This window comes from Drosophila gunungcola, assembly GCF_025200985.1.
Source record: "Drosophila gunungcola strain Sukarami chromosome X unlocalized genomic scaffold, Dgunungcola_SK_2 000043F, whole genome shotgun sequence".
NCBI classification, from domain to species: domain Eukaryota; kingdom Metazoa; phylum Arthropoda; class Insecta; order Diptera; family Drosophilidae; genus Drosophila; species Drosophila gunungcola.
Window position 1 is genome coordinate 388826 of NW_026453191.1, and position 16287 is coordinate 405112.

At 38.9% G+C, this 16287-nt stretch overlaps 1 protein-coding gene and 1 long non-coding RNA gene across 6 annotated transcripts; one reads left to right on the plus strand and one right to left on the minus strand.

Annotated features, from left to right (window-relative positions):
• The first annotated feature begins 442 nt into the window (after positions 1-442).
• On the plus strand, positions 443-15819 carry LOC128260838 (glutamate--cysteine ligase). Of its 4 annotated transcripts, none has more exons than XM_052994114.1 (6): positions 443-602; positions 1005-1146; positions 12249-12875; positions 13224-14392; positions 14463-14644; positions 14709-15819. In XM_052994114.1, exons 3-6 carry the CDS (start codon positions 12251-12253, stop codon positions 14896-14898), a joined length of 2166 nt encoding a protein of 721 aa, XP_052850074.1. In that variant the 5' UTR covers positions 443-602; positions 1005-1146; positions 12249-12250; the 3' UTR covers positions 14899-15819. The 4 variants fall into 4 exon arrangements, with proteins under 4 accessions (XP_052850074.1, XP_052850079.1, XP_052850077.1 ...); XM_052994117.1 differs by lacking the exon at positions 443-602 and adding an exon at positions 622-905; XM_052994119.1 differs by lacking the exon at positions 1005-1146 and having other exon boundaries at positions 445-602.
• LOC128260859 (uncharacterized) lies at positions 1153-9541 on the minus strand. Of its 2 annotated transcripts, none has more exons than XR_008268187.1 (4): positions 9165-9541; positions 8070-8575; positions 7650-7730; positions 1153-1935 (listed from the first exon to the last, which is right to left on the minus strand). It is a non-coding gene; the product is annotated as an uncharacterized LOC128260859 (long non-coding RNA). The 2 variants fall into 2 exon arrangements; XR_008268188.1 differs by lacking the exon at positions 1153-1935 and adding an exon at positions 6219-7055.
• Positions 15820-16287: the final 468 nt, after the last annotated feature.

Genomic DNA, 16287 nt, shown 5'->3' on the forward strand with positions numbered 1-16287 from the left:
TCTTAATAATTAAAAAGCAATTAGGATATCGAAATTCAAATTGCAAATCATGGCGAAATAACAAACTTCAGAATGTTCCAGAAAATGAAAAATAATTAACAATTTGAACGAATTTAAGAAATGAGAAGTTGTGCGCCCAGCTGAAACCAACATTTTGTGTTATTGAGTTTGCTTACTAAAAGTTTATATTTGAAAAAAAATGTCAAAAAGCTTTTAATGCAAGGCACTTAAAAATATTGCAGGGAAAGTAAACCCATCAAAAGAGAGTAGGTTCTAACTAATCAAGATAATAAAAACTAAGGCACCAAACATTTAAAAATCACCAAAACTAATTAAAAATCCAGTTTAAAAATGTCTGCACGTGCTGTTTTGCCAATCGCGCTATCGATATCGGGCAATAAAATGCACTAACGCTTGGCCCGTCAGTTTTTCCCGCCTTGCCCCAGCTGGGCACATTAGAAATTTGTATTTAAAGTGGAGCGTTTTATTGTTTTTGGCATTCGTTTGAGTTAATAACGCTGTTTACGTTGACGGATAACTTGGCGGGACAGGAAACGCAATTACCAACCGCATTAAGCCAAACTACAATTAAAATAAACACGGTAAAAAACGAGTGGGATTGTTGTGAAATACCCACACGCACACCATCGTCCGTCGCACCACTCACCCACACCCGCACACTCACTACACAGCACTTCCAATTGGAAAGAACCTTTCCGATTGGGGGAGCACGTTTCGCGTGAATTTCGCCCGTGATTTCCGAGATTTCTCGATTCCGGTGACTGCCGCGCATTTCTATAATTAATACTAAAAACTAAAAAAAAGACAGATTTGAAGAACCTGTCGCAATATCTGTTTACAAGAGAGCAGCTGACGCCGCAGCTGTAAATTATTGAGGGTGTGAAGTGAGGAAAACACGCGACCTGCAAACATAATCATTTGTTTTCATTTTTTTTTTTTTCAATTTTTTGTAACAATAATAATTGTGGTTTCGATTTCGATAGAAAATCATCCACACACCGCAGACCAACAGCAAAACAAAAGGAAATCGTGAGAGAGCAAAAACAGCGGTAAATTCGGCAAATAGCGTTACACAACCCCACTAAAACTGCAGCCAGAGGCGAGAGAGAAAGAGAGCAAAAGGAGGTCAGTGCACATATCATATCAAGTTCAATAATGGAAATTATAAATTTAGAAACAATGTTTGTGACTTATTAAATTTGTATCCTTTTAAATTTCGGAAGCTTAAAAAATGCGACCTGTGGAATATTGTCTAATTGGGTATGTTGTTGGGGATGTTTATTCTAATTCTAACTTCTTCAAATTGAAATCAATTGCCCTAACTTTTCGATCAAATAATATAATCATAGCAGCAAAACAGGACTACTGTTTCTATGAAAAAGGTTCAAAAAATTTCTAACACTTTCTGCAGATCTGGGTCAATTTCAAATCCTTCGAGTTATTCTTGTATCCGCAAACTTCCAAAAATATTCACTGTAGGATCAAACTATCCCATAAAAGGACTCTCCTACATAAAGAATAACTTTTCGGTTTTTGGTAATTGTGCCGCATATGTTTTTCCTATTTTGATTTGTTGTTAGAGCAACAGCTGAGAGGACACCAACAAATAGCCGCAAATTTCTTATTGGAACGAGCACGCGCGTGTACCGTTGCTTTTGTTTGTGTTTGCGTTTTGTTTGCGTGTTTTTGGGGGTATATGTGTGCGTTTGCGCCTTCCTTTTTTGCCGGTAATTTGTTGTTGGTCAGTTGGAAGTTTTTGCTTTTCCGCCAGTGGTTTTTGTTGTATTACTATTTCATTTTACACTAGTGACGCGGCTGGTTTTATAATGATTTCGCTCAAAGGGGGTCAAAGTGGCAAGGCCTTGGGCTCCGGCCCACAGCAGGCGGTATAAAAATAGGAGTTTGCAGAAAAATCTATTTGAAAAAAAAAGAAAAAAAATGGTGTTATTATATGGAAACGGAGTAATTCCTTAGGAAATTTTTTTTAAATTTTGTTTGTAATTTTTACAAAACACCCTAAAAACGTAAATTTTCCTATTAGGGGACTACAATTAACTTTATTTTCTACTAGAAACTAATCAAATTCAAGTTATATTTTTGTGACAGTTCCTTTTGTGTAATATTATAAAGTATTATTTCCCGTAACAAACATAAAAATAAACTATTAAAGTGGTGAAACATACTTCAAAAGTTTTTTAGTTAAGTCGCTATAGTGAACAAGATTTATATACCGAATCCTTATAACTGTGCATAGATTTACCAGATACTTTGTTTTGAACTTCTAGAGTTTTTATTTTTAAAACTAGTTTGCTTACTAGTTTTGTGACCCCCATTGTTAATAATTGTGTCTATAGGTACATTTTGTAAATGCGTAATTACCAGGGCGGCCAACTATTTTTTTTATTGATTTTCTATGTTTGCCGTAATTACCGGGCAATTCGATTTTAAGTACACACCGGACTTTGTTGTATTTGGATTTTATGGTGTGTAGTTGTTCGGTCGCAGCCTTGACATTCGTTGATTTTTATGTGCATGCGATTTACACCCATTTTACTTGCCCTTTATCCGGTTTTTTTTTATATTTTTGGGTGGGAAAAAAACGACCTTGGGTGGAAACTTCTGGCATTCTCGTATTCAGCCATTTGGCGTGACCAATCAAAAAGTGGGGGGAAAAAATGGAGCTCAAATGGGTTTCTAATCACCCCGATATTAGGCCCCGCAAAATTTCTGGATTTGTCGAGTCACTGTTTGCCAGCGAAAGTGACGTCACTAGCACGCGAGCAGATTGCTCATACGCCGCGTTTGACCGATCGTTCATGGGGTATTCCTCTCCAGCAACACCCCAGATAAAGAACCCCCCGCCGAAAAACACTGGGATATAGAAATGTTTGGCAGCAATTTCACCACAATATAAAAAGCTTCCGGCTGACGTGATGTCAGGATAGAGGGGATAAAACGGGAGAGAAAGAAAGAGAAGGAGAGAAGCAACGAAAAACCAAAACTTCATATCATTTTACTTTCCTGATCTATCAGCATGAACATGCAGAAATATCTAAATTATACCCATGACTCATAGGCTCTGAACACGCTTAAGTACAGTGACGTCTCCATAAAGTGAACATGAACCTACAAAATATATAAGAAAACAACCTTAGTCATTTTGTTTATGTTAATTAATTAGCAATTTATTTCTATAAGTTTCCTGGTGTGAAAGCCTAAATATATAATAATATATATATTATATATTATTATTATATTATATATATATACATATATATATATATATATATATATGTATATATATATAATATAATAATATAAATATATATATATTTAAAATAGGAAAATAAGAAATTCATATATTTTTAATGTATTGATTAACATGGGTGCCTACTGTATTGCCCGTCTCTTTCACACGCATCTCACGATCAATTACGACTGTTTGTTGTTTGATAACAGCGTGTGAAAAGCAATCAAAGCTTTTCAATGCTGTTTCAGTTGTTTTGACATTTGCCATTATTATCGTACCATGACTTGCCCCAAAAGCCAACTGTAGTAGATATACACACATATATGTACGTAGATATCAGATAGATAAGTACATTACGCATACGCCCAGGGTCCGTTCAGATAGTGGTATTTGGCCTTGCCTTAAGTAAGCCTTTATTCAGCGACCTAATCCCAGCCATTGTCACGCACCGAAAAACCACTCGAAAAGCCATAGGCATTTGTTACACAGAGCGAAAAAAATTTCAATTCATTAGGGATTCATTTTAAAAAAAATTACTACCTTGAACACATTTAAAGATTGTAGGTGATTAAGAAAGGATATCTATGGCAATATAAGCATGATTTTAAAAATATATTAAAATAATGTTTTTCCTATCAATATGTTAATACTTAGGGGTATTATCTATTCTATATTAGCATGATGTTTGGAAAATATTGTTTCAGATTGGTATTTAACATGGGATTGCTAAATTGCAAACTTGAAATTAGTTTACGTTTTGTTTCTCTGTGTAGCCTTAGGCCCTGCTTTCCACCAGGTGACAATTTGCTGATGCGCATTTGCGACCAGCTTGTTTGATTAATCGTTTTTACAGCTGTGTTGTTATTATTATTACCTATGATTGCCATCGTTTTTGAGTGCGCTGTGTGTCCTTGCGTTACCTTTTTTTAATTGGTTCTTTTTAAAAAACAAATACTATTGGTCAACCACAAAGTGCACAGGTGGTTTTTAAAAGATTTTCAATGTATTCTGAAGCTGTTGGAATAAATAGTCAAATACTAATTAAAATGTTTATTTCAAGACATTTTGAAAAACTTAACGTAAACTGACTTTTTTTTGCCATGTACTGCACATGACATTACTTTAAAGCAGTTTGCCGAGTTTAATGACCACAAGCAATAAAAATTCCACATAAACTTAAATTTAATGCCCTTAACCGGCAGTAGATTGAGTAGTTTTTAAGAACCACAAACTAAAAGGTATAAGGTCACTCTAAGGGATAAATCTATTCAAGTTATTTGACGCATTTTGGAGTGTTTAACTGTTTTGCCTTAAATTGTATAAGCAAACTAGCGACTTAATAATGTATGTACATTCATGTTGATATGCTAAATAATATGCTTCTAATATGAATCGTTTTCAAGTTATTCAAATTGCGATCTCGTGACTAAGAGACTTCCGAAGTTTTCCCGACATTTAAGATCTTAACTCAAACTTTATTACTCATCCCTCAAGTGCAGTGCACCCCTTTCAGTGCCCCTTGTTAATTAAGTGGCGTCGCCAGGAAATGAATTCCAGCAACCAAATGCGATAAGTCACATGTTTGTTAGCAGGCTTATTTGTTTTGTTTGTTTTTTTTTGTTGTTATTGCCTTGCACTTGCCTTAATTGTTTTACGATTTTTACGATTCGCACACACAAACTAAAGGATCCTAATGGTAGATCCGTCGTAGGGAACCCTTGGCCTTTCCCCGTATCATTGAGTTCCAACTGTCGAGCCACCTGACAATTTATAGAGCAACTGGTCGCGTTTTCAGTGTTGATTTTCCACAAATGCGGCATGGTTTAAAACAAATATTCAACTGTTTTTCAATTGGCAATCTTCATTCGCTTGGCAATAATACGATACGATACATCAAAACATCTGGTTGCGCAAAAGTGTCACATGATTCACATTAACTGGAGACAGGGGAATGTATATCCCCGGTATTCTGCAGCAGATTGTTAGGTGTATTTCCCACTCATATCCATTGTTTTCAAACATTTTTTTTTCCATCGAGTGCGTCACTCCTGGGATTCTAGGTATTTATTTGCACTCTATTTTACGCAACTGAACGACAGACGACGACTTTTGCAAATGAAACAACAACTGACAACAAATTCATATATATTCCTATATATATATGGGCACGCATTCGTTTGCACAAGTGCATCAACTGGCAGCAATAACAATTAGCGATCAACGAACGAAAAACCACCGAAAATGATTAAGCCATCGGCCCACACGTGTTCTTTCCATTTAAAGCGTTAAAAGTGGGCGCAAAAGGGGGGAAAACGGGTTGCCATTATTAAATGTTTGCTAATTTGTATAATATACACATCATTCACGTCTGTAGAAAGATACATACTCCAAGGGATACTAACCTACGAATTTAGTCAAACATAATATCAGAAATCGTTTGAGAAAACAAATTTAATAAGTAACATGATGTTTAAATGTGCTTTTTTATTTGTGTAATATAAAATTCTAAATAATTCTTAAAGCATTTATGAAAATTAATGAACAATTTGGAAATACATGTTATTTAAAGGCATTAAAAGCTCTACAAAGCTCTCTCTTGAGTTGCAAAAATAAGACTTATAATTAATTAAACATTTTACATATTATAATTTTATTTCATTAAGTTGTCATTTAATAAATGTTAGGTCTGCATTTTATAATTTTGAGTATTTGTAATTATTATTGAGTTATTGTAATTATTAGTGTGCTATGCACACTATCGGCAGGTAATCTACTAAGAAATTAGTATTTTTACAGTCGTGCAGGGTTCTCGTTTTTCGAATGCCGCACCAGACGGATTTCTTTGCCCTGGTTCCCATATGCATGCATAATACACGTCCACTCCTCCCGACGGGCCCTCGATTTCCCGTAATCCTCCTCCGGATTCCCCGTAATACCCCCTCGTAATCCCCCCGCTGCGTCTGTCATGGCCAAAGAGAATTTATTACGTCGCAATTCAGTGCGACGTCGACCGTTTTATGAGTCGTATACGTAATCTGTCCGTTATCTTATTATTTTTCCTATGCACTTTGCTTTGCAAAGTCGCTTTTCCTCATCACCACCAGCCATCCAAGAACTCGAGATGCAGGCTTAGCATTAAATTCATCTTAACAGTCTTCCGATTCATGCAAATATTTCTGGCTACGCGATTTATGTTTGTTCGCTTATATTTGCATTTGTATCTGCAACCTGCAGAAATCGTGCTCATCCATTGGATTTCGATTACGCTCTCTCACTGAGAAGTGGAAAATGGGAAATAGGTTTGATTTCTATTTCACTTGCTGTCTGGCGACCCTGAAAAAACATGGCAAAGGCATCGCCATGTTTTGTGTATGTTTTGTTTTGCATTTTCTATTGCTTCTTTCCGCATTCGATTCGAAATTCTGACTGTACACACAGAAAAACGTCATTTCAATTTGTCAATATTGAAAACAATTTTTGTGCAACATTAACTTGAAATTTTATAAATAAATATCCTATATCTTGCATGCCAAGAAGATTTTTTCAAAGTAGTTTGGTACAAGCACAACACCACAAGATGTAATGTTGCGTTAAAGCAAAGGCTATCATTTTGCTGGCAAACAAATCTAAATATAAACATTTCTTAAACCAAATATGGTTAGAAATTTCTTTTGCTGTGTATGAAAGGCGGATGTTCCGATTCGCTTGGTTTCCGTTCGAGGATCATGTTCATGTGCTTATGACTGGTGATTGATTGCTGATTTGGCGACGCCATTTGAAGACCCTTGAAAGTGTCAGAACACAAAAAAAATCAAAATCAAAAAATCAAATTGTGCATACGCAGTGTGGTGCGCGGTGGGAAAACCTTCAATTGCCCGAAAATATCGTGCGGAATTTCACCCGAAACCCTGTGAATCGATGAAGAGTTGTAATCAGTTTGCTTTTTTTTTGTTGTTTTGTTGACCATATGTCGCGTCTTATGAACTTGGCTTATCAGTCAGTCAGCCGGTCAGTTATGCGACTTCCCAATTGTCTTTTATCGTTTCTCGTGCGCAAATTTGTAATGTATTCTGCGGGAAAAGGCCACAAAAATCAAGTGACTCATCCTCTTATTCACAGCCTTCTTTTCGTACTTTAAAATCTAACAAACACACCCGCAAAATGGTATCATTTTGGCTTCGCTTACTGTTTTCATAAATGACATGGCAGAAAAAAAAACGCAAGAAACACAAATAAATACAAAAAAAAAAACACCAAATCATTGTGTGGGCTGCCCTTCGTCAATTTCGATTGAGTTGGTCAGGATCACAAATCAGGCATCAGAAACGTACAGCGATTCTCGACCAACATATAATTATATACTGTATTGTATACTTACATATAGGTCTATGAGGGCGGTGACGTGCAATTATGGCGAGCACGATAAATTCAAAATTTACCCATTAATTAGCAGCCGCAGCTAACAAACAAAAATAAGAGAAAAACGGAAAATAAGATCAGAAATCGTGAGAATAAAAATGTCTACAAAAATGTACATTTTAAATTTAGAATTATATTGCTAATTACAGCATCAAATAAATAATATATAAATTGAACTTAAAGTGGAAGTGAAGATAAAAAATAAAGATAATTCGTCTAGACTTTTAAATTTATTTGTAAAATATATATATAAATGTTATAATTGTAACTTTTATATATTAAAAGCTCTTATATGAAAAGCTGTGAACAAAGTGTAAAACTTGTAGGAAAATTTCGTAAAGATAATACCGACATGCTTGTTATACAGGCTGTGACTTACCTTTCAGTAATTTGCCTAATCCCCAGGGAAAGATAAAAATGGAGATGCCGTAAGCATTCCTGGGATCCCGCTTCGAAATGCAATTACCAAATGAGGGGCACTTTGGGGTCTTATCTAAACCCACTATATGTCATATAAACACACAAGTATGCTTGTGCAATTGAGACTTATCTAGGCGCATTTTCATCGTCGCAGTAGTTCGGCCAGCAAATCAACTAACCACCCACTCCATTTTTTCCAAACTTTTCCGAGCCATTAGCCACAAGAAGCCAGAAACAGGAAAGATACACATTGTTGAACCCACGAGTCTCCACTCGAGAGCACTCCTTTCCAAATTGCAGACTTGTTTTTATTTATTGTTTTCGAGTTCCTAATCAATTGGTTGCCAGCCGTGATACGAGATTCCAAAAGTGCAGGAATTGAATTAAAGTATTTCGTTTTGGGACAGGAAAATAGTCATACATTCGTTCGTGTTCATAAATAAACCACTGTTGAGTGAGTGTATTCTGATTGATGGTAAAAGATTAATTAGCTGGCTATTTTAAAATCAAAAGTAATGATAAGCCGCGAGATTGGGAATTCCAGAAGAGCAGGGGTTAAGATGATAAGTTTTGAATAAGGCAATCGATATAAATAAACCATGTTCAATCAAATGTTCCATGAAATGTATATAAATAAATTCAGCTGTCCCTGAATTCTTAAAGCCGAAATCGGATATGAGTGATACAATATCAAATTATGTTTGGTGTAAAAGTTTACTGATAGATCGCATTACAAAAGTTATAACAAAGTATACAAGTTGTGATGACAAAGTTGTGTTTGTATAAACTGAATGGAACTGGTGCGATATCTATACAATGTTTGTAAAATCTTAATCACAATCACAAGAGTTAACACTTTATAAAACAGATATTTAATAGATCGATATGGTATTTATTATTTGAATACTAATAATGAGAATGTCCTCATTAAATTAAATGGGGAGCTATCATAACAATTTTCCCAGAAGTCCAGAAACCAAGGAATGTGACAATAGATCTTAAGATTTTCTTATCGAATTCTAAGGTATTTGCTCGGCAAATTCCATGTACTCACCAATACTTAAGATATAGCTTTTCCGGAATGAAACAATGGAAGTGCAATTGCGACGGGACCAGAATTTCTGGGAATAGGCCCTCTCCGGTTTCACAAAGCCCCACCACAGCATTGAATCACTTACGGATTTAGACAGGCCAAACGAACCGAACCGTACCGAACTGAAACCCATGATATACTAGGGGCAATTGATTGAAATCTATGCGTTTCCTTTCGCATTGAATATTATAAAGTAGCCGAAACTTGATTGGCAGTTATTTACAATGCAGATGTGTCGGCTCGAGTATTTTGTGGACAAAATAGCGTCCCTTTCCCGCCGCAATCTTTATGGGGCGGTGGTAAATCACCAACAAAGTCCCCGAAATCTATAAATATGTATTAACTAATATATATAATAAACCCTTCTCACAGATTACCAAAAGATTCGCAAAAAGAATGAATTCTTTCACCCGCCTGTCGAGTATTTCTAAATATAATATATAACTGGTCAAATAATTATAATGGCACTCGATCACTCGAACAATGTCGAGTGCGACCCGTGCTCCACGAGGATCATTTATGGATGGGTCTGGGTTCGGGCTCTTGGGTTCTTGAGTCCGTTTATGGCCGACGATCGACGATCCGATCGTCCAGATATGGACTCCTGCCCCTGCTCCACATTTTCCTAAGTCTTCCGTTCTGGCTGTGGGTGCCCACTAACTGAACCCATCATTCCTTCTCGGTTCGTCGTCAGCCGATCCGATCGCATATATACGATACACAGACATCGACTTCGGCAACGTACCGCTCTGTGAAAAGCTGGAGTCTGGCCGGGTATATATTTAGTCGGCGTTTGGCCGTGGAGCGACCAAAACCTTCTAGCAATTTGCAAACCAAGAAACGAAAATTGAACATTTCCAATTCCAATTGTAAATCGCAAGTGTAAATTAGCCAATACGCGATCCACATAAAACAAAAAAAAAGGTATTCTAAGTGAACTCAAGTGAACAAAACCCACATTTTTTTTTTTTTTCAAGTGAATATAATATTGAAGTTTATGTGAAATATATTTTTTGTTTTGAAGATCCTTGGCAGGGAAATCAGTTATTTTGTGGTTTTTATTAGTCCTAAAACATGTTACAGAATATAGGTATTTTAAACTAATGATGATTGCATATTTATTTTAGAGAGATAAAAGTTAAATATTAACATAATAATCAATATTCTTTCAATATATTTAAAAGGTTTTATTTCTTAAATAAAATGTAAATAACTAAACTGTAATATCTTAAAGCAACTTCCTATACAGGTTATCCGTGTAAATCCAAAATAAAAAAAATCTTCAAGAAATTTTTTTTTAATTCAAGGAAGTATGTTAAAGTTAAATTTTGTATTTAACAATCCTAGCTCGCTTTTTTTTATGTGTAAGCTTTGTGAAAATAAAATTATAACCTAGAGTTGGCCAGCTTTTTTGGACTCGTTTCAAAATTGTAAGAGATCTGTACAAATATAATAGGATGCAATTTCAATTGTCAATTAACTCGCTTGACACAATGGTGTCAAGAGCTCGAAACTGTCGCTCCAAATTCCACTGTAACTCACGAATTTTGGCTACAATCAGGTTTATTATTGTTATAGCCATTATAGTTGGTATGCTCAGTGGGCTTTAGTTGGCTTGACTTTGATTTGGGGGAAGCTTTTGCGGATCGCGGATATCGATGGGTGAAGTGAAGTGAAGTGAAGTGGACTGTAGTGAAGTGTTTTTTTTTTTTTTGGTAGTATTAAGTGGTGTGGTCCCGGTCGTAAATCTGCGATTTGAAATTTCCGATTCTCCCGTATGATTCAATGTGTTCGAGGGGCGCACGGCAACCTGTCGGCTGTCTAAATATACGTATATTTATACACGGGCCCACGGGTCTGTGGAATTATACCCAAAGGCTGCTTTTACCCCCTTATCAATTATTTGATTAATATTTGGTCGTCGCGCCTTATCAATTAATTGAGTCAAATGTTGTAAATTGTAACCGAGTGTCAAGACCGAGGAGCAAATAAAAATAATGCACTTATTCCGGCACACGAATGCACTAGTGGTCTAAAAGATGTAACGTAGATAAATAAATTGATTTCTGGGGAATTAAAAACTGAAATTGGAGGGCATTGACTGGCGATCGGCAAAGGCGGGGAATTAAGCGTGCTTGCTCAGTGAAAAGTATTTCGAAGTTAACACTGAAATTCGTTTTAAAACGACATAAATCTTTACTCCTTATTCTTTCTTACTAACTGTCACATAAATTTAGTTAATTTACATTTTTAAAAATTGCACTCTCTTAAGAAAAGTATTACATTTTATTGTTTACTAAACAGTAATAGATAAAAACATCTAAATCGTTAAATGATGATCTCTAATCTTTATTATTTATTAGGCAAATAAATCAAAAAATAAATTGGGTATTTTTCTTATGCAATTTTTGAAATTTTTTCATTTTATTTTGTTTAGTTAATTAAAATGAAATTCTCTTTAATAAAAGCTATACCGATTTTGTATCAATTTTAAAAATATCAAAGAAATATTTAAATATTTAATAGCAAATAATTGAAATCATACAATAACTTGGGTATTTGTTTTCCAACGTTTGTCTTGTGGAGTAAGTACTGTATTCATGTTATTATTTTAAGTTGATTAGATTATGAATCAAATTGATAAGATGTATTGTGCTTCCTTCCGCTCTCTTTTTTTTCTCCGTGTGTGGCTCAGTCACATTGTTTATGCAATTGCACTGAGAATGCAAATTACAAATTGCAATTATTGCATCGACTGCAGTCTTCTATGTTTCGAATGCGATTGCACAATGTGCGAGTTGGAATGGAAATGGAAATGAAAATGGAAACGGAGGCGGTGGCGGTGGGCTGGGTATCGGGTATTCCGGGTGATAATGGCGCAGTTGTAGTCGTAGTAGTCTGTCCCAGACGTCACACCGGATTGTAACGGATCTGGTCGAATCGGGTCTTGGACAGCAAACAGAATGGAACAACCATAAATTTTAGTCCCCAACATTTTTTTTAGTTCACCTTTAGTAACCCCTATTATTTTCTAAATCTTTGCAGCAATGGGTCTACTGAGCGAGGGCAGTCCACTATCCTGGGAGGAAACCAAAGCACTGGCAGATCATGTGCGTGAACACGGTGTCAATCAGTTCATCAACCTGTACCACAGACTCAAGGATCGCCAGGGTGATATTCTCAAATGGGGCGACGAGGTGGAGTACATTATTGTCAAGTTCGATGATGAGGAAAAGGTAGCCCGAGTGGCCCTGCGGGCTCAGGATCTGCTGGCCCAGCTGAACGAGAAGGAGCTCGCCGATCCCAATGGCGTGAAGTCGCTGTGGCGTCCAGAATACGGTGCCTACATGATTGAGGGCACTCCCGGCAAACCCTTTGGCGGTCTGATGGCCCACTTCAACCTGGTGGAGGCCAATATGCGCTATCGTCGCGAGGAAGTCACCGAGCTGCTCGGGAAGGACGAGTGTGTCATGTCCATCACAAACTTCCCGCGCCTGGGCGCCCCCAATTTCACCTATCCGCTGGCCCAGCCACGTCCCGAGGATCCACTCAGTTCCGCTCGCTCGCTCTACTTTCCCGACGAGGCCATCTTTCCGGGTCATCCGCGCTTCAAGACCCTCACCCGTAACATTCGCAAGCGACGCGGCGAGAAGGTGTCCATCAAGCTGAAGGGTAAGCATTGTATTTGTTTAGGGCTAGCGGTTGTAAGCGATGCAGCGGCCGAATAAAATGTTCAGCGAGCAAGTAATGATTTAGCTTTGTGTCCAAAGGTGGTTGTAAACGAAGCAGTGGCAGGCCGTTTACAATTATCTAACAAAAGGGCAACAGAACAGCTAACTTATCACATTTATGACCTAGCTTAGCTAGCTAGCAATGATTTAGCTTTGTGTCCAAAGATGGCTGTAAACGATGCAGTGGCAGGATGAAAATATCTTAAACAACTGCAGCGTTTACAGTCATCTAATAAAAGCCAATACAACAGCTAACTAAATAACTAATCATCATATTTACCCTTTGCAGTTTTCAAGGATGCGAAGACCAAGTTGCCGGTGGAGGGTGCCCCGCCTGGGGAGCCGGATGTGGTGCTCCTAGATGCCATGGGCTTCGGCATGGGCTGCTGCTGCCTGCAGCTGACCTTCCAGGCCTGCAACATCACAGAGGCACGCCGCCTCTACGACCAGCTGGCGCCCCTCTGTCCCATCATGTTGGCCCTGACCGCCGCCTCGCCCATTTATAGGGGCTATCTCACGGAATCGGATTGCCGCTGGAACGTGATCAGCTCCTCGGTGGACTGTCGCACGGAAGAGGAACGCGGCCTGGCGCCGCTGGACAAGCAAAAGTTCCGGATTGCCAAGTCGCGATACGATTCCATCGACTCCTATTTGTCGCCCGAGGGGGCCAAGTACAACGATGTGCCGCTCACCTACGACGAGTCGGTCTATCAGCGTCTGGTCGAGGGCGGCATTGACCACCTGCTGGCCCAGCATGTGGCCCACTTGTTTATCCGGGACACCGTGTCGCTGTTCAGCGAGAAGGTGCACCAGAACGACAACGAGGACACGGATCATTTCGAGAACATCCAGTCCACCAACTGGCAGACCATGCGCTTCAAGCCGCCGCCACCGAACAGCTCGATTGGCTGGCGGGTGGAGTTCCGCCCTTGCGAGGCTCAGATCAGTGACTTCGAGAACGCGGCCATAGTTTGCTTCGTCGTCCTGCTCACCCGTGTGATCCTCTCCTACCAGCTGAACTTCCTCACGCCGATCAGCAAGGTGGACGAGAATATGCAGACGGCGCAGAAGAGGGATGCCTGTCGCAAGGAGAAGTTCTGGTTCCGCAAGTCCTCGAAGACCACCGAGCAAAGGGCGGCCAAGGCCCAGGCTCAAGCTCAGGCTCAGACCAATGGCAAGGCCACTTTGAATGGCGAAGGTGTGGCCGAGAATGGCAATGGGCTGGCCAATGGCAATGGCATCGAGAATGGAGACCATGAAGAGAAGCAGCAGCCTCCTCTGACCAACGGTTCAGCCAAGATGAACGGACACGGCAACACCAATGGCACCAGCAACGGCGCCACCAATGGTTCCTCGAATGGCTCCTTCAATGGCGCAGACAGCGATCACACCGACACCGATGACGAGGAAAACGAGCTGTTCCAGCTGCTGTCCATCAATGAGATCTTCAATGGCAAGGTAAGGATCTTTTGAATTAAATAAACAAAGTCAGCCAGCAATTAATGCCAACTTTTTCTGCCTTCCAAAGCCCAATGTGTTTCCCGGTCTGGTGCCATTGATCCGCAGCTATTTGCAGTCCATGGAGGTGGACACCGATACGCATTGCACCATTGAACAGTATCTGCGCTTCATCGAGAAGCGTGCCGCCGGCGAGCTGATCACCACGGCCACCTGGATGCGTGAGCAGGTGCTTAGCCACCCGGACTACAAGTAAGTTATATATTCCCATTATATGCCTGAATATCAGCTAATCCGAAATATATTCATTAACCAGGCAAGATTCCGTGGTCAGCGAGGGCATCAACTACGATCTGCTGAAGCGCATCCAGGGCATCCAGGAGGGCAAGCAGGTGGAGCCGGCGCTGCTCGGCCAGGGCTATCATTCCAAGACCAAGACGAAAGACTTCATTCCGCCGGCGCTGCAGAAACAGCTGGCCAAGAACGGCTGCTGCGAGGATAAATGATCGAGGAGCGCGCTGCGGACGCGTCCAACGCAGCTGGCCGCCGGTGGCCGGCGCATGTGATTCGGGTTTTGTGGGTCCGTTCGGGTGTAGTGCGGCATATGTTGAGGGCAACGGCGAAAGGCAACGGCGAAGGCAACGGCAAAACGAAACGAAACGGATACGGCAAACGGAGCAACATTTATCAATATTATTTTTAGCATAATTTAAAACGGATTAACAATTAGCGTGCACCAAAATCCTAATTGTGGACAAATGTTTTGCGGCCGTGCGTGGCCTTTGGAAACGAAAGGCCGGAAGGCAGTAGGCAGAAGAAGGAGGAGGAGGATGGACTAAGGAATGGTTATGGGGCACAGGAGGATACCTTGCGAGGATCCCCAGCCAGCCAACCAGAATATCCTCCCCTTGACCAGGTGCGTCATCGTTTCGATGGGATCTGAAGCCCTCGATCGCAACCGATAATTGCAATAGTTAAATAGAGAACAACTAAGAATTACGAAGTCTACTTTATACCAACATCAAGAACTACTACAACAACATAAATCTCAACCAAGTGCCGTACCACAAGACCTACAACAAAAATATGAAGAATACATATAGTTCAAATCGAGGCAAGGTTAAAAACGTCTTTCTGTTTGTTTTCGTTTACATCATATATATTTATTATTCCTATTATTACAAAGTGCAAGTACAATGAAAAGTTGTTTATTTTTTTTTTAATAGATATATTTACACACACGCAAAACACATATGTATGTCTAAAAGTGGCCTGCTGTTTAAACTAGATATGATAAGTATAACTAAAACAACACTTGTGCTATTATAATTTATTGTGTATGTGATTGTTTCACCATTATGATACGATTATGATTTATTGTGACCACAAGCAAGCAAATAAACGGAAAAAATTGTTGAATCTTTAAACTATATAGAATCGGGTCACCTATGACTTAGGGATTTTTAATAAGATGCCTTCTTAAACGAAAAACTGTACTTATATACAATACATATACGATGTATGCCTAGTTAACGTTAACTCACAATGGGGTTTCCCTGCGAAAGGTAGACTAAAATAGCAAATTACAAGGTTAAACAGAAGGTTATGACCAATCGAAAGAAATATTTGTATATGTGTGCCACAGGCAAAACGTTTAACCAAAAAATTTGCTAGCATTTAATTACACATTTTTATATTTAAACCAACAGACCCCAGTTATTTGCTTGTCCTCAATAAACAGTATTTTGATATAAGACACCGTATGTACTGTCTCCCACAACCAAGTTAAATATCTGTGCAAATAAAAAAACGTTTTTCAAAAAACAAAAACAGAAAAAGCTCTTACCTAGTTTGAATTTTACCGCCAATTTGAACAGCGCCGATGTCTAAAGTCG

Excerpts from the sequence above, each read along its gene's own strand:
- LOC128260838 (XM_052994114.1), top strand. The coding sequence starts at position 12,251 with ATGGGTCTACTGAGCGAGGGCAGTCCACTATCCTGGGAGGAAACCAAA. Across the intron at positions 12,876-13,223 it reads GGTGTCCATCAAGCTGAAGG|TTTTCAAGGATGCGAAGACC; the intron begins GTAAGCATTGTA and ends TACCCTTTGCAG. Across the intron at positions 14,645-14,708 it reads CTTAGCCACCCGGACTACAA|GCAAGATTCCGTGGTCAGCG; the intron begins GTAAGTTATATA and ends TTCATTAACCAG.